Raw genomic sequence first — 17,635 nt, 5'->3', positions numbered from 1 at the left:
TCAATTTGATTTTAGCGGGAAAAGCCCAAAGGCGAGCCCAGCGACCTTGGCAGACTTGGCGGCCGGTTCATGTGCAAGGTAGAGGTTCTCCATGAATGCAGATCGGGCGTGCTGATGACTTTTGCATGGCATTCTTCACTCGAAACCATCGGTGCCCTTGTGAGAGCAGCAGAGAGGCACTATGCACCCGTGGCGCACCGTGCTAGACAGCCAGCGGGCACTCACCATCGCTTCCCTTCATGAATCAGGAATTCGACCGTGAGACTCGCCCTTCTAAAACAGCTATGGCTTGTGTTGCCCTTTAGCAAGAGTGATCGTGAGAATGGGAATCCAGGGACTGCTGCCATTGCTGAAAACAACCACCGCCACCGTGCATATCAAGGAGTACTCAGGCAAGATTGCTGCCGTTGACACTTACAGCTGGTTGCACAAGGGGGCGATCACTTGTAGCAGGGAGCTTTGTCAAGGCCTTCCCACTACCAAGTAATCTCTCACTTCTACTCTGTTTGGACTTGCTTGATCAAAGAAAACCCATCTCATTCTAACGTCATCTTTAAAGTGGTTGAGAGCAGAGATTAAGCAATCTAGTCATGGAAATTGGGTTCAAATTTGGGGTCTACATCTGTTTGGCTGGGTGTTGCCAGTGGCATGCACTAAGAACCAAACGTAACAGGTCTAGAATGCCCGCTATGAATTGATTATGAAACCTTTAAGATCCCAAGATTGACAATAAAAAGTCGTCAACAGTGTCTTGTTTATACTCATACCGTGCCTGCTTGATATCAGGACCCCACTTCCTTGATGTCATTTAAAGCTTCTTATTTTGATAGAGAAAATCTCCTTTACAATGGGCTTAGGGCTTTGTTCTCTGAGCTCCATTGCGATCAGGGGTACCATCCTTGTTGTGGCAATAAAAGGAACTGGCCGTTACTTCTCCATGGGAATGCTAAATGGTGTTGCTCTCTTTGGCAGGTTTGTAGATTATTGTATGCACAGAGTAAACCTTTTGCGTCAGTATGGTGTAAGGCCTCTTCTTGTTTTTGACGGGGGCAGACTGCCCATGAAAGAAGAGCAAGAGATAAAGCGAGCCAGGTATTTTTTCCTGTGAATCAATAGTACAGTCCTTAGTAATTGAGATATTAACATCGTGCCTTAAAGACTTCGTCTGTCCTTGTTTTGCAGGTCAAGGAAGGTCAACTTTGAAAGGGCAGAAGAGCATGAGCAATCAGGGAACACTGCTGCTGCTTACGACTACTATCAAAAAGCAGTTGACATCACGCCGCAGATAGCTTTTCAACTTGTCAAGGTGCACACATAGCAGCCCATGAACAACCAATTACTCAGTGAGACCTGCACATGCAGTTTTCTACATCTGATGCATATACTTTGGCTAGTCAAGGTTTTGCAGGAAGAGCACATACCCTACATTGTGGCTCCATATGAGGCAGATGCACAGTTGGCTTTTCTATCCATCCAAGGCCATGCAGATGTTATCATTACAGAAGATTCTGATGCAATCCCATTTGGATGTGCAAAGGTGGGATGCATGTGCCATCTTAGCTGAAAGCTTGCTGAAACTCGGAGGTCTCTCAAGGATTTTGTTGTATCCAGGTTTTGTTCAAAATGGACAAGTTTGGGCAAGGGGTTGAGTTTCAGTACAACGACCTTGCAAAAAACAGGGACCTTAACTTTACAAGCTTCACAAAGCAAATGATTCTTGAAATGTGCATTCTGAGTGGTTGTGATTACCTGCCTTCACTACAAGGCATGGGCATCAAAAGAGCACATGGTCTTATGAGGAGATTTCGCAACTACCAGAAGGTGTCAAAACAGTAATTCATAATCAGAGTCTGCATTGCGTAACTAGCCTTTACTAACAGTGTGAATGGGCACGCATTACCACCTCACCTTACTTGCTCTCATTGTGGTTGTGCAGGTCATCAAACACCTCAAGTACAACGGTGTGAGTGTCCCTTCTTCCTATGAAAATATGTTTGCAAAAGCAATCGCTACATTTCAACACCAACCAGTTTATGATCCAGTTCTTGAAGACATTGTACCTTTGACCCCACTCCCTTTAGAGTCTTCGCAGAGCTTGACCTTCTTAGGCGAATATCCTTTTGATCATGGCTATGATATGTTGAGATCCTTTTTGCAATTCCGTTCTCCCATCGCTGTTAAGAATGGATAGCCTTGTCCAGATTAAGAATGAACCGAGCTAATTACAGTGCATTGGACGGTATCTCCTTAACTGGTAAAACATCTCTCTCACAGAAGCTTGGACAAGCTATTGCCAGGGGTGAAGTTGATCCAATCAGTAAGATGCCATTTGAGGTGAAATTTCTCTTGTTCTAAATGTTGCTCCTGAATTGTTTTGAGCTTTCACACCAGGAAACTAATTTTTTAATCTGGTTTGGTGATATTGCCAACAATCAGTTAAAATCCAGCTCGCTCAAGGCAAAAAATGCTAGCCCCATTAGACAACGTAAAAGGCAGCTGGATCTGCCTATTCAGAAAAATTTGCTAACGAGCTACTTCCGTATCCCTCATTCAGCTGTAAATGAAATGAAGTTATTAAGTATATTGATGTATGTGGCATATGGATTATGAAAGGTCTGCAGAAATTTTAATTGTCTGCAAATGCTCTTTATATTTTGCTCAATGAACAACCTTAACTTTTCAAAGTCTCAGCATCCACAGAAGCAAAACGCCAATTCAAAGCTCCAAGGACATCTGAGCTTGAGACAGTTTCGCTTGAGCTGAGAGATGATTTTGAGAGCTTGGACGTGACTTTTGCAAAGACTTTGGAGTGTAGAGCTCAGAAAATTCCCCCAGCATTACATTGTAGAGCCTCAGACTTTTCATTTTCACTTGAGGAAGAAGATCAAGTTCTGGACTTTCTAAACTCTAAAATGGTAATTGTATTGACTTACTATCTAGTAGGGTTGTGCTACAATCATTAAGGATATTTTCTTTCAAGAGTTATGCAAAACACTGAATCTGAAGATACTTCTTAGTGCTCGACTGCAAGGCTTAACCTAAGAATTATGTCTTGGTGGATGGAATGAACCAGCATCTTAGCTCTGAATGTGGGATCTTATTGACAGGTCTGTGCAAATTTACCAATGTCAGCAGAAGTAGACATTCAAGGTACACTTAAAACTTGTTAGTTTATGTAGTGTGCTGTTGAAATAATTTCTGAATCAAGTATGTGGTTTCAGAGTCTGCAAGCTGTAAGATGATTGAGACATCCTTTACTGGAAAGAGTCGTATTCAGAAGAGTGGAGGGAAATGTGTTGTTCGAAGCATATATTTTTCAAAGAATAAAGTTGCTGAAAAGCCTCTCAGGAGCCTGGATGCAGAACCATCAACAAGTGATAATGCTTTTGTAGATGAAGGGCCCTCAGATGTCCCAAGTTCAGACTCGTGCAAAGTTAGGAATCCTGATGTTGATTTTTCTGATGGTTTTCCTACACCAGTCAAAAAGCATGATCAAGGCACAATTGATAAGGTTGTCAATGTAAGCTCAAGTATTCAAGTAAAACCAACTTGCTTGACTCCGACTCTCTTTGATCATTCTGCTTGTTGATTTTCAGGGAGCTAGACTTCAAGTCAAGCAGGGTAGCAAATTGGTAGATCATATTTCTATTGCTGAAAGTAAGTAGTCCTAGCTGAATAAATTTGGTAATATTAGTCTTAAAGCTGTTAAGCGCACATCTACACGTTCTTCTGCCTAACAAGCCATGTTTATATCTTATCCATGACCGGTCAGAACAGCTTTGGGTATATTTCTAAAACCCTTACAATGTTGAAGTGTCGATACTGTTTCCTTGTTGATCATTTTGATATCAAGCTTGTCCATAAAATCTCCTTTGGCAGCTAATGTTAGGTATCCTAGGTTATCTTTCATTTGACAAGCTGGTGCTTGCTGAAGAAACTATGGGCCTTTGGTCCCTTGGGGTGAGGGAGAGAGAGGTCTAGGAATGAAAAGACGGATCAGGCTTCAGCCCCTAGGCTGTGATTGAGACAAGTATGTCATAGAATGATGACGTAGCCAAGGCCGTCCATATGGAGGACGACCAAGCAAAGACTAGAGAGCAGCAGGGGAGCGCATGCATGCTGAGTGCTTACGTGGCATCCGTAGTATGTACAGTGGCCCATGATGTGCGGTGCTCTATGCGGCGCTTGTACTATGATGATGTGGCTAGCTGTATGCGTACTGCTTATGCAGCATTTTTACTATGCATGCTTTGTTTGCAGTCTCCTAGAGTGGGATCTAGAGTTGCTTTTGAGGGCCAAGTTGTAAACTTGCATTACAGATGCTTTTAGAAGCTTTTGGGTCTTTTGGACCTATAAATTAAAGGTTGGGGCACCGGTCGTAAACTCAGGTTATGTGTGTGGTCTCACTCAACCGTTGTAAAAACGTTTCTGATCTATAATAAGGAAATACAGATACTACCAAGGGCCCCCAAGTTCTAACCTGGGGGCCAATGCTTTTGAGAGGGGAAATGTGTCTAAACTCCAAGTGTTATTTGGAACTTGGGGGCCAATGGAACTCCGTGTGTTATTTCAAGCTCAGTTTGCTGTTTCCAGTTTAATTTAGTGTTGTTGCAGTGATTCAAGCAGTTGTTCAAGTGACCTGCTGGGTACAGCCTGAAGATTGATGTTGTACGAGAGAGGGAACTTTAGGGTGAAGGTACACATGCTAATGGCTGTTCTTAATGGAAGGAGGCAGGCTGGACTCTTTTTGTTGCAAATTACACAAGCAACTTGTATCCAAGGCATTGCCTGGTTGTCCCATATCCCTGCACAAAATACAAGAGGGCAAGAGTTCTAACTTAGGTATCCTACCTGCCAAAATGGTAGTAAGCTCTTTCAAGTTTTAATCTCTAGTGCTTTTGGGTTTGCCTGAGCCCTTCTCTAATATAGCCTATGAAACCTTGTTATAGGTCCAAACACCTTGGAGGAGCAAATGATTGATTTGAGAGAGAGAGAGAGAGAGAGAGAGAGAGAGAGAGAGAGAGAGAGAGAGAGAGAGAGAGAGAGAGAGAGAGCTTTTTATGTCTATTAAAGGCTGAAGTTGGCCTATGAGAGAAATTAAATATACACTAGTGTGTCCTTGATGTATCGAGAAAGGACAAAAGGCCAAAGTAACAAAATGTGGTCCAATGGAAGGGGGTGATTCATGGGAGGCTAGGATACAAGATACATGGTATATGAGGGGGAGGGGTGGAGCTCTATCTCTAGGCGGTATAGGTGCACATCTGTATACTTAGGGAAGTAAATGAAAGCTGCTCCTAAGAGTGAAGTAGGCTCACAGCAAAACGATCCTCCAGTCTCCTGCTGAGACTGACTCTGCGCATCTCTGTGAAGATCCATCTGATGAAAGGTCTCGAGGGGCCTCTTGCTTGAGGCACTCGAGCTCTAAGCCGCTGAAGCAAAAACTCCTTCCAAGGTCCTCCCCTGGAAGCAGTCCTCCGACAACAAACTTCCCAAGAAGGGCTCTGCTCTGCTGTGCTGGAGCCTCTCTACTTGGCTGATACAGGAGCTCGAAAAGATCCAACAAGATGTAATCTACCACATAGTAGCCAACAACACCTGGTTGGCCACTACAACTCTGCCTGCCAAAGAGAGTCGTGCCGAATTCTAATGTAACAACTTCCTCCTGATGGATAGGAGGGGAGCAATGTGTTGCTCAGGAGACAAGTCCAACATGACAGCCCAAGTAGCGAATTGCAATTCTTGGGGGACTCCATCTAAAACCCTCACCTGACAAGACGTAGGAGCATTGCCAACCCAGAAAGCCACTGTCTTCCTCCAGTTGATTAGTGCGCCTGATGCACAACAAAACATCGCTAGAGCCTACTCACATCTGTGTAGGTTGGCCTCCTGGCCCGCCAAGTACAAAGTTGAGTTGTGTGTAAACTCAGCATCCAGTAGCTCATCGCCTTGAATAGGGAGCGCTAAGCCACGCAGACCAACCTGCTGTGAAACCAAGAATCTGCTCATCACCTCATTATAGAACAGAAAGAGGAAGGGGGCTAGAGGATAGCCCTGTCTGACCGAGCGTGTGAGCATGAAACGGTCTCCTCTGCCTCTTGCCAAAAGCACCTGACTGTGTGTACGTGTGAAGAGAGCTGACACACCTTTGATCCAAGCATCTGAGAAACCCATCCTGGGTAGAGTGCCCTCCAAGAAGTCCCAGTCAACTCTGTTGTAGGCCTTCTCAAAATCGAGAAGTATCACCAAATCCTCACCTCGGAGGCGCGCGGGGGCAAACGCCTCCCAAAAAGTGAAGATGTTGTCAAGGATATTGCGCTCCTTGACAAAACCTGTCTGGGTCCCATGTATAATGCTCTCTAGAAGTGGTTGAATCCTCAAACTGAGAGCCTTGGCTAGAATTTTGTAGGTTGAGTTGAGAATGGTGATGGGCTGTCGCTGCCGAATCTCATCCAAGGAGCCACCCTCCTTGGGAATGAGGTAGATCAAGCCTTCACTCACGCTGTCAGGCATCTCTCCTGTGTGCAAGATGTACTGAAAAGCACTGCAAAGGTCTGAGCCAAGCAAGGCCCAATACTCCAAGAAAAAACTGGGAGTCAAACCATCCTCACCAAGACAACTACCTCGGGGAAGTGCTCTAAGGGCTGTATGGAGCTCCTCTAATTGAAGAGGCAGCTCAAGCCTTTGACGCATCTCCTCAGTCACAAGACAAGGCATCTGTGCCCAAACATTCTCTCTGCATGCATCCTGGCGCTTTAATTGAAGCTCTGCTGACAGCAAGTCACAATAAAAGTCAGTAGAAACTGCACACATATCCTCTGGCTCTGAAGTCACCGACACATCTGGTCTTCTCAACTAACTGACACTGATGTGTGCATGACAGGGTCCCACTGTCTCAAAGAACACCCTAGTCACTATGTTACCCACTTGGGTCCATTGAGTCGCCTGTCGATGAAAAGGCGCCTCTCCTCTATGTTGACAAGCTCCTGGCGAGCCTGTTGCAATTGCTCCTCCAACCAAGGACTGTCTGGGTACTGCTCCTGTATCCTTTGCAAGGAAGCAACGCCCCGTCGGAGACGTTGCTCCTCCTCCCTCGCTGAAGCTAGGCGAGTCGTAGACTCCTGAAGAAAGAAACGACTAAGTTGAGCAAGTCCATAGGCCACTCTGTTAGCAAGAGAGTCCTTCGTGTCCAAGCCCTCTGTTTCAAGAGCCACCACTCGCTCTCTGAGCTCTGAGTCCAACAAGATCCTCGCAGGGATGCGTACCATCGTGCTCCCCCTCCTTTGTCTATCTGTCACAATGAGGATCGCTGGTGCATGGTCTGAAAAAGATGTCCCAGTTAAAATGCAAATTGTCCCACCCAAGTCACAGATGTGGTCACTGGCGTGGAAGCGATCTATCCGAGATAAATTCACTCCTCCCACTCTGCGGTCCGAGCAAGAGAAGGCCAAGCTGTTTAAGAGCCTCACAAAGCCAAAGTGCTGCCAAACATCCAAGACCCTCAAAGTCATACATAGCCTCTGCCAAGCTGTCAACTCAGCCCCGTGCACAGTGGCATGGCTACCTCCAATCTTGTCAGAGGGGTCCTCTAGCATGTTGAAGTCATCCCCAATGCACCATTGCTCTGCATGCCGCAAAGACTCTACAATATGAGACCAAAACTCTGCACGTGCACTTGCCACATTGGGCGCATAGATGTTCAGGAAGCCCATGAGGCAGCCTTGAACGTGCATAATAATCCACTAGGCCCTGCTAGACACAATAATACCTCTGTCCACAATGGCATGCTGCCAAGAGTCCGCAATAGTCATATATACCCCTCCCTGGATACCACCAGGTCCAAATGCAACTGACCAAAATGTCTCATATCGCCCGCGCAAAAGTTGACCACATCGTCTAATGTGGCTCTCACATAGATGATGCTACTGCAACATAAGAAGATCAATCTCTCTGCCCACAAGGCATCGCTGAAGCTCCTAACGCAATCGACCCCTTTGACGTTGAAACTGGGGCCCACCTAATCCCTACACGTTCCATGAGACAATCCTCATGGAGACGGAGAAAGAACTATTGCTGCAACAACATCTGACTGTACTATCTTCGAGGCCGGCTTGGATGGGGAATAATCCGCATGTGAGCGTCCCCGAGATAGGCGTGACTGCAAAGAATGTCTAGCCCAAGCCCAAGAAGAGCATGTTGTGCGTAGGGCAACTTCCTCTGTCCAGGAGTCCTCATGTATGTATAACATGGTGGGCTCTGTGTGTTAGCAAAGATGTGTACCACAATTTGTCTACATCCTATCGAGTCTGAAGGTGTCACTGAGAACTTGGCCAACGGCCACAAAGTCTGTACCAGGTCTGTAACCCCCAGGTCTCCCATGTGGTGAGATAACTCGAGGGCGTGTGCCTACAGCCACTTCATCATTGAGTCCAGAGTCCACTCAGATTGGTCCCTGCCACATAGGAGAAAAGAGAAGCCAACCGTTGTGTCCAGGGCCTCTATCCCTCTAGGTGCAAGGAACAATACATGAACTCTGAAGCAAGCTGCCTCAAAGTCTGGTGAAGGGTCACCGAGAAACCGTGTGCAGTCGTAAGTGAAGAAGTCCCACCTGCGACGGATGTCAAAACTTGTCAGTCCACAAGGAACTGCTGCAAAGGGAGACGTCTGCACCAGAAGGGGGATTCGCAAGAAAGGCTGTCCCTCTCTTGCCAAGTGACTCATGGCAAAAGCACTGCCAAGAGATCTCCTAGCAGTCAAGGAAGAACCTACCCCAAGGGTTGGTTGCGGGGGAAGATGAGGAAACATGGGGGGAAGTGGGGGATGGAGGAGTGGGGGTGTCGAGACCTCGTCCTGCTGAAGAGGGTCGAAACGGTTCCCTGTGGGAACCCACTGCTGTTGACCTGGATAGTGACCACTCGAAGGGCCTAGCTGACGTGGTGGCCCTTGACGACGCCGACCACAAACTTGCTGCCGACCCTACTCTGTCTGAGTCCCAGGCTCGGAGGGTGAGTCTGCTTGAGTACCCTGTGTGTCATGAGGACGTGGCAATTGCTAACCTTAGTTGTTGGTTTCTTTCCAATGATTTTTGTTTAATTTTTGAGACCCTCTTTTTGAAGTTGCAAATGGTCGAACATTGTATGGCCAATGTGAACGTTAGTTTCACCCGTAGACGGGAAGTTGGTCGGCACTGGAACTCGTAAAGTAAAAGGATGTCTAGGCTTAGTTCAAGATCATGTAGGTCCCCCCGTCACACTTAGCAAGTTGGTGGATAATAGGACGTGAACTCAATAAAGGCATAAAGTCAAGGTGGGATCACCAACAAAAAGTATCTGACAATTGGGCCACATTGCACTTTTGGATGCGGTCCCAATGAGGATAGATGGTCAAAAGACCAGTGGGAGCCCAACGGAAGCATCTCCTATAATTTAGGAAATTGCTATTTTGGGCCATGAAATTGTTTGCGTCATTAGCTTCAGAATGACAAGGGGAACATTTTATTACTCTGTTGCAAAGTCAATTGATGCACCAGTTAAGAGATTTTTAAGCGGGAAGCCCAATGCGGGGAAATTGCATGGATGAGTGCCAAGTGACACTTTTTGGCCAATTTACCAAGTCTGGGAGAACAAAACTCGTAACTGACTTTGGAGCAGTTTTGGAGTCTGATAACTCTAATTTTCAGCCATTTCTCTCCATTTTTGAGCTTCCTATGATTTTATCTAGGACCAAGGAGCTCATTTCAGCATTGGAAGGCATCAGAAGCATTTTTACAGGGCTGTTTTGCTGCATTTTCAGCGATACACAGGTTTTGGTAACCATGGAAATCTTCCCCTTTTGCATCTATTTGTTCACAAATGCATTACAAGTCCAGCGCAGAAGAGGGGGCGCTCGATTTATGCTGGGGGGATGCTTCATTGAGAACGTGTCACAGGATAAGAGCTATGGAGTGCTTCCTTTCCACTCTATGTACAGTGTGGTGCTAGGAGTGATGACCTGCACACTACACACTGCTCTCTCTCTCCCTTACGTGCAGTTATGTGATGCCCCACAAGAGGGCTCTTCATTTGACTGATGTACAACTGTGTGGTTTCATGCTTTTGTGCCGAGGCAAGAGCCTCTTTGGCAGGAACAGGAGTAGCTAATTGCTACTCCAAAGCAGGCACCGGTGAGGGTCAGAACCTCACCAAACAGGTGCGCTTTCAGCGCTGTGTATGCGTTGTATTTTGACTGTTTTTCAGCCATACAGACGCCAAAACCCTTGGGAATAGTGTCCCACTGCTAGAGGGCCGTTCGGGGACTGTTTAGGGCTGAAAACAGGGCAAAAACCAATAAATACAACGAGCTGAATTTATTGTTTTTGGGTAGAAATCAGAGGTTTATGCCAATGGAAGTGAGTTCCAGCAGGGGAATTGGTTTCGCGCAAGTTTTGGGGCTGTTATGTTCATAGTAACACGGAATGGCCGTTTTCAGGTCTCCGTTCCCCGTTCCCATTCCAAGATCCCGTTCCGAATCCCCGTTCCGTGTTTCAAACGTGAGTACCTGTAACAGGGAATGGCATTTTGTTCGGCGTTCCCGTTCCGCGTTCCCGTTCCGGTTTCCCGTTCCTGGTAACTATGGTTATGTTGCCGAAATTTGGCCAAAACAGGTGGTATCTAGTTGAATACATGTAAAGAATTCCCAGGACTCTACTTTGTAATTTACCCTCTCAAAGTATAAAGAAATACCGAAAGGGGCGCCAATTTTGGGGCCTACAAGTTCTCGGCGTCTGCTCAGAGCATTCTAGCTTCCGAGCCGTGTGTGCGCTTAAGTGTTAATTCCTGTTGCAGGCTTCCTTTGCACGTTCTCTTTGTGTGTGTCTAAAGTAAAGAATTTCGGGTGAAAGTCAAAGCCTATCGCCCCACGGGCCGGTTTCACTGTGATCGTGTCTGTTGCTGTTGGCCAGTCCTAGGAGGCTAGGGCTAAGCTTGAGGTAAAGGTCGGGGCCTCCTCCGTGGATAGGCCTTCGCAAGATGGCCCATCTGTTGACAAATGAAACATTGATTCGGCAAGCCCGAATACTCCACGCTCTGGCGGAACCAACCACAACTCACCCAAGGTAGTAGAATGACCTTCAAGAAGGTGTGGGTGTCTCGAACCAGAACATGTACAGTAGTCTGTGGGAATGCCAGCTGCCTTGGCAGCTACAAAGGCTGCCGTGCGAGGTGACTCCAGGATGATCCCAATCTCTAAGCCAATCCTGGCAGGAGCGGAAGGTACTCTCTCCTCAAGACGGGGAAGCAGACCGAAATGGGTAGGTCTACCTCCTCGACAAGAACATCGGTAGTTGGGTTGAAACCGTGGTGCCACTGTCGAAAATGAGCTCGAACTGCTCGGATGGCTAGGGGGGTCATTGCAATGATCTTGGACGCCATCTTGGGAGTTTCAAACTCTTTCTGGTAGTAACCACGTCCAAGAAGCTGAACATCGAAGATCTTGCCCACCTCTGCAAGAAGGCGGGCCTGGAGGATATCACGCACCTCCCCTCTGCTGGGTCTGGTGCCAAGAATCTTGCAGATAATAGAGGTGGCTGGAAGGTGGGCCACCTCTACCTCTAAGCTCGCTTGCTCTGTCGGCGAAAGAGCAAGTCGGATGGTGGGTTCTGCGGGGTCGGGCGAGGGGGCTTCAGTGGAGTCCCTCTGTGTGACGGGGCAGAATCTTCCATGTGTGTTTGTTGCTGCGAAGGTGAGTCAAGGGTGTCGATGAGAGCAAGGTGAAGCGGCAGGGTGAGTCGATGCTACTGGGAAGCAATACCGAGGAGGGAGAGAGGGAATGCTAGCAGGTTGCGGGCAACGCAAAGGGGGGGGGGGGAGGAGAGTCTGTGGGGCGGGGCGGGCAGCGCTGCGTAGCGTGCGGGCTTGGTGGGCAGCCTTGGGTAGCACGAGAGGGGGGGGGGGGGGGGGGGTGATGGAGCGGGTTGGCAGTGTCAGGGCAGCGCGAGGGGGAGCAGGGGGGAAAGATAGCGATGACGTGCGCGATAGCAGCAGCAGCAAGTTGCAGGAAGCCAGAAAACATAAGTCCGGACTTCTTATTTTCATCAACTTCATTCAAGTAGATTAAGTAAACAAAGAGACTGGATTTCATTATTTTGAATATGGTCAAAGTCGATACAAGTGGGACAGACTCGCCCTACAATTTTACATCAAGTGTGATTCCCTTTCCTTTCTGATTCTTCAAAGCGGCCTTTCTTGCCCGATGATTGACCACAAAGCAATTCTTGTGGTACCAAGAGATCCCCAAAAGGACGTCACATCGCTCTAGAGGCATGATATAGAACTTCAACACAATAGAAGTCCTCGTGCCCTAGATACCCTTGATAGTGCAACAGAAGTTTGCCTATGATATGTGTAATGTTAATGTCCCTCCCTAGTGTCGCTAAAACTGCTTCCATGAGTGACCCTATTTCTTAAAGTGTTATTCCAAGTCAAGCTTCTAATTTCAGTGAGATGAAGCTGGCCTTGGCTCCGCCATCAACGAAGATAAGGACTTCTTTATCATGTACTTTGCCCCACGCTCCGCAGAGCTCTGTACTCTCATCTATCTATTCTAGGCTCGCCCCCACAGAATCTGGAACGAGTCTTGCCTTTATCTTCCCTTTTTTTGCACGCGCATGTACCGGTTTGGAAGCCTCTGGTTTGTACTCTGCCTGCTCCTTAGGAGGCAAGAATGTGCCCTTGCTCCCCACATACGTAACACCTGCCCTCTTTATAGTATTCTGCATGTTGCTCTACATATAACTTTGGGTCTTTGGGTTTCTTCTTTTGCTGCTTGCCCTCCTTTTTGTTTCCATTTGAAGTGTCTTGTCTTGTTGTGGTGGACATTGGCTCGGCAGCAGACCCGGACACACAATGACACGTGGCAGATTGTACGACAACAGAGTACGGCAGTCTTGGATTTTCGCTGCAAAATGCCCGCGGATCTTGTAGTATGCTGTGCATTGGCAGATATAATTCTCCTTTGTCTCTGGCTCTCTCTGGCAAACATGGCATAATCTCTCCTCAAAAGTGGACACAGCCGCACGGAATTTGTAGATTTGCGCTGAGATGCTTTTGGGGCTTGAATGCTTTAATTTCTAAAGCTTTTGGGTCCAATGCTTTTGAGTAAGAAGCTTTTGATTTTGGGGCTCTACTTTTTTTCGCCGCAAAATGCGTTGATATGCTGACGTAGCAAGCGTACGAACAGTTGTACGATTTTCGCTTTTTACGCTGACATAGCCGCACGGAATTCCTAGATTTGCGTTGAGATGCCTTTGGGGCTTGAATGCTTTAATTTCTAAAGCTTTGGGTCAATGCTTTTGAGTAAGAAGCTTTTGATTTTGGGGCTCTACTTTTTTTTTGGGCATCCCTTGTAACAATAAATAAGTGGGCAGGGCTTCAATCCTCAGAGCATCTGGACGCAGAGTCCGAGAGTGAGCACCTACCCACTCTCTTGTACTTTGAACACAGATTAATACAAAAAGAAATACCGAAAGGGGCTTCAGTCTTTGGGGCCAATATCTCTAGGCATGGAACTACGCCAGGCCGTGAAGACTCAATTGTGAAATTGTGACTGTTTTGAAGTGAATCTCTGTTGTGTCGCGGTAGAATCTTGGGGTGTCCAAGTTTGTTACAATATGTTAGACTGTCGGCATGCATTCCAAACCCCTCGTTGGCATGCCCCATAAGTCGTTGAATGGTCTCAGACTTCTGTTTGAGGCAATATTGCGGAATTTCCTTGGGTAGATCGCTCAACTTGTTGCTTGAAGGTGATTTTGTTGAAATAAGGTGATTTGATTGCCCACCCTCCTTGAAATTTGGTCTTTTGCTCTTTTTCTCGAGTTGTTCAAACTTATTCAGATTGTGCACACGTCTTCTCTTCTTCCCATACATTGGCTCGTCAGAGTCAGAACTATATGGTATCCTCGTCGGAATTGCTAGAATGCTGGCATCGCTTTTCAAACCTTTTGTGGAATCTGCTTTTCTTGTTTTTCTTACCCTTCTTGTTCTTCAGAGTCTTTCTCCTCTTTCGGTGCTTCCAGTCCTCCTTGCTAGAGTCAAAGAAAGAGGAGCTCTTTGAACTGTCAGATGATGAAGACGATGAATTGGGATCATCTTCAAAGCAACACGCTTCTTGGATTTGCTTGCTTCCTCAAAAGTGGACTTTTGACCCAAATAGCCGGGATACTTTGGTGAACGACTCTTCTTCAGAGAAGTCTTCTTAGTATTCTTCAGTTTATTGACCTTATGCTCAAGAGCATCGCCAAATTCTTCTTGCAAGTACAATTTTTGCTTATCTGCACCTGGCTTCGCTTTCTGTTTCAAGGCCGACTTGAGAGGTGAGTGTAAGGGAACATGCCATCGTGATGAACCTCGTCAAGTGGGTGTTTCCTTAAGTACTTTGCATACCGTGGAACCTTGGACTACTTGATCAGTGCTCTCTCTTCACTAGATCCATTGCAGGAACCCATGTTTGTTACGGAAAAAAGGATCGGATCCTTTGTAGAAGAAGAATCGTTTGATATGTGTAATAGACTTGGACACTCCAAGCCAAAGATCTACAACAACACGTGAGAAAGACTTCAAACATCTGAACGAAACTTGAAAAGAGGGAGAGAGAGAAGAGGAGAGTCAACACGATACAACGGAGTTTCGTGTCCATATGGTCTGGCCCCAAACACTGGTCTCCATTCTGGTATTTCTTTATTATTGCTTGACAAAGATACAATATTCGAGGGTCCTCTCTCTCTTGATGCTCCGAAGCTAATCTACCAAGAGGAGAGGCACATGTACTTATTTAAAGGACCTTGGCCAAAAGGTTACAATGAAAAGCATTGTAGTGAAAAGTTTTGGCGTCCAAAAGCTCTAGACCTAAAAGCTAGCGTCCTCTGGGCCCCTCCATAAAACATGGAGCATTCGTATTGCCACGTCAGTAGGTTCAGCATTTTGTGGCACTTCCGTGCAATGCTGCCATGCGTCCAACTATACACAATTTTTGGTCTCTTGCTTTATTTTAAAGGGTTCATGCCGGGTTTTGTAAGTTGTGTAGAGTTAGGTTTTTAAATCTAACCCTTTAGTTGTCCCCAGCCGAACTCTTAAATTTTGGGCATTCCACGTCTCTCTCTCTCACTCACACACACACACACACACACACACACACACACACACAGAGAGAGAGAGAGAGAGAGAGAGAGAGAGAGAGAGAGAGAGAGAGAGAGAGAGAGAGAGAGAGAGAGAGAGAGAGAGAGAGAGAGAAGCATATATTTACGTCTCCAATTGGCCAAAATGATCTATGAGACCAATCTGTCACAAAGTGGTGACTGTGATACCATGTCTAGGTTAAAAAATAGAGATATTAAAATGAATCTAGAAGTGCTATTAGCTGAAACTGTGTGGGGTATGTGTGACCACTGATACAATGGGTGCCCAAGACAAGAGGGTGATATGATGGGTGATGAAGCCATCCTCATCTGTACTCTGGATCGAGATAGTATGGCTTGAATCTTTTGCTATATTCTTCGTCAATGCTGTGAAGCTCCTCTACACAACGTGGGCGTCTCGATCTCCCTAGCTCCAATGATCTGTCTGTAACAGACTTGGACACTCCAAGTCAACATTCTACCGCGACACAACAAGAATTCACTTCAAGACAGTTCACGGTTCACAATTGATTCGACACGGCCCGACGGAGTTCCGTGCCTAGAGATGTTGGCCCCAAAGACTAGCGCTTTCGGTATTTCTTTTTGTATTAATCTATTGCACAAAGTACACGGGAGTGGTTGGGTCTCTCTCTGACTCTACGTCCAGATGCTCTGAGAGGTGGGAGCCCAACTACACTTATAAAGAGTTACAAGGGATGCCAAAAGAAGACCCCAAAAGTTGTCCATAAAGAGCTGTCAAAAATAAAGCTATTTTCTCTCTCAAGCCATTGCTTGGCAAAATAAAGCAAAGCCTAAAATTAAAACTCTCTCTCTCTCTCTCTCTCTCTCTCTCGCACGCGCGTAGAGTTTAACGTAGCCAAAAGCTGCCCACGCAAAGCTGCTTTTTTTTCTGTACGCAATTTGCCACATCAGCAACCCGCAGATTCCGCCGCGTTTTCCAGGAGCTGTACGGCAGTGCCACGTCATCTTGCAACGCAAAGTCCGGGATTGCCTGCCACGTCAACAATGACCGCATGTGTGTGCTGCCACATCAATGGTTTGTGACACTGTCAATAAGAGTACTGCAGGTGTGAGTATGAGTTGAGCTTTGCAGTGGTGGTTGCTGAGCTGCTCCTCTATCTGTCTAGTGTCTGGTGTGAAGAAAGCCGTAATTTGTCTCTGGATTGTCTCTCTCGAGCTCTCCTCAGTAAACTATCTCTGTGTCTATGTAGCTCAAGTAGATAAAGTCCAAGACATCTCTGGTCCTGATGGCTCATGACTCTTGAGAAGGGTCCGAAATATATAATGTATCTCTTTCTCTGGCTTTGTATGGCATAGGTGGCATATCCTGCTAGCTGCGGGTATCCCCTGAGTCTACCGGTCTCAATCTCAGGCTGGTGTGAAGATGTCCGTATTCGACTAATGGCACACCGTAACCCATGAGATAGATGTGTATCCATATAGTTGGGTCGAGTCACAAACACATCTCTTGTGAGTTGGAGAAGATGCTCTGTATAAAAAGCCACCTTTGTGTCCAACTCCTATGTGGGCTCTATCCATGTCCTTCTGGTGTCCAAATTGGGTCAGCACCTAGCGAATGAGTCTAGTAAACTCCACCCGTTTAAGAGACAGTGATGGTGCATCAAGGCAGTACTGGAAGGGAGGCAAGCTGTCCATGCTGAAGCCATGTATCTGGAATCGCGATGACATTTGCGCATACCAGCATGATGTGTCCCCTTGTAAAGCTAACTGTCTGAAGGACTCAAGGGCCAATCTGACATATCTGTCTTTGGTAGTATCCCATAAGCTGTGCATAAAGGAGATTGATTTGGTAAGCGCCTCTATCTCCATGGGGGGTTGCTAATTCTGCTCTAATGATCTTGTGTGGCACGGAGGCCTTGGCTTTAATCAACTGAGAGATCATAGATGCCAAGGGCCTTTCCATACCTCTCCACCCATCCTGACCCACAGAGGGTCCCCAAACCTAAACCCTACAAAGCATAGTTGAAGCTACCAAGGTATCAGAGAGCCAACGCTTTGCTCGGGGTTCATGGAACTAAACCTGCAAACACATCCTCTCCAATCCTCCCAAGGCCGCATATGCTCTGGTCAGCCTAGTCTCTGCTGCTCTCTTCAAAGAAAATCTTTGCCCAGCTAAGACTACCTCAAGATAAGTGTATGCATCTGTGTACTCCACATTCTCCTGACCATAAGTGACACTGTGGTGTGGTGTTAAACACCATAACCTTGGTTTTACCAAGTTTTATAGACAATCCACTATCCTCCGCAAAGCTATGTAATGCGTCCAAATGTCGTTGCATACCCTCTGGTGAGTCAGAGATCAACACAATTCATTGGCATATGATAACAATGGAATCCATGTCCCTGCTAGCTGGGCACCTCTGTCACTCTCTGTGTTATTGTAATCAGAAACCTCATCTATATACATACCAAGTAGAGTAGGAGACATTGGACAACCTTGTTTCA

The 17,635-nt window shown here is 46.5% G+C and overlaps 1 protein-coding gene across 2 annotated transcripts in view; it reads left to right on the top strand.

The window, feature by feature from the left end:
* LOC147458460 (5'-3' exonuclease family protein) overlaps positions 1-17,635 on the top strand; it is a 55,061-nt gene continuing 37,426 nt past the window's right edge. Inside the window, exons 1-12 of one of the 2 annotated variants that reach the window (XM_086513080.1) lie at positions 1-483; positions 973-1,092; positions 1,183-1,306; positions 1,400-1,537; positions 1,612-1,821; positions 1,937-2,114; positions 2,264-2,334; positions 2,437-2,539; positions 2,686-2,915; positions 3,108-3,150; positions 3,222-3,520; positions 3,597-3,657. In XM_086513080.1, the coding sequence (XP_086369206.1) occupies positions 323-483; positions 973-1,092; positions 1,183-1,306; positions 1,400-1,537; positions 1,612-1,821; positions 1,937-2,114; positions 2,264-2,334; positions 2,437-2,539; positions 2,686-2,915; positions 3,108-3,150; positions 3,222-3,520; positions 3,597-3,657 (1,738 nt within the window). In that variant the 5' untranslated portion in view covers positions 1-322. The remainder of the gene's footprint in view (positions 484-972; positions 1,093-1,182; positions 1,307-1,399; positions 1,538-1,611; positions 1,822-1,936; positions 2,115-2,263; positions 2,335-2,436; positions 2,540-2,685; positions 2,916-3,107; positions 3,151-3,221; positions 3,521-3,596; positions 3,658-17,635) is intronic. The other variant, XM_086513081.1, reaches the window with a different exon arrangement.

This window comes from Adiantum capillus-veneris, chromosome 5 (assembly GCF_014529385.1).
Source record: "Adiantum capillus-veneris isolate H3 chromosome 5, ASM1452938v2, whole genome shotgun sequence".
Classification (NCBI taxonomy): domain Eukaryota; kingdom Viridiplantae; phylum Streptophyta; class Polypodiopsida; order Polypodiales; family Pteridaceae; genus Adiantum; species Adiantum capillus-veneris.
The sequence above is the reverse complement of the archived record's forward strand: the minus strand, read 5'-3'. Positions and strand labels throughout refer to the sequence as shown.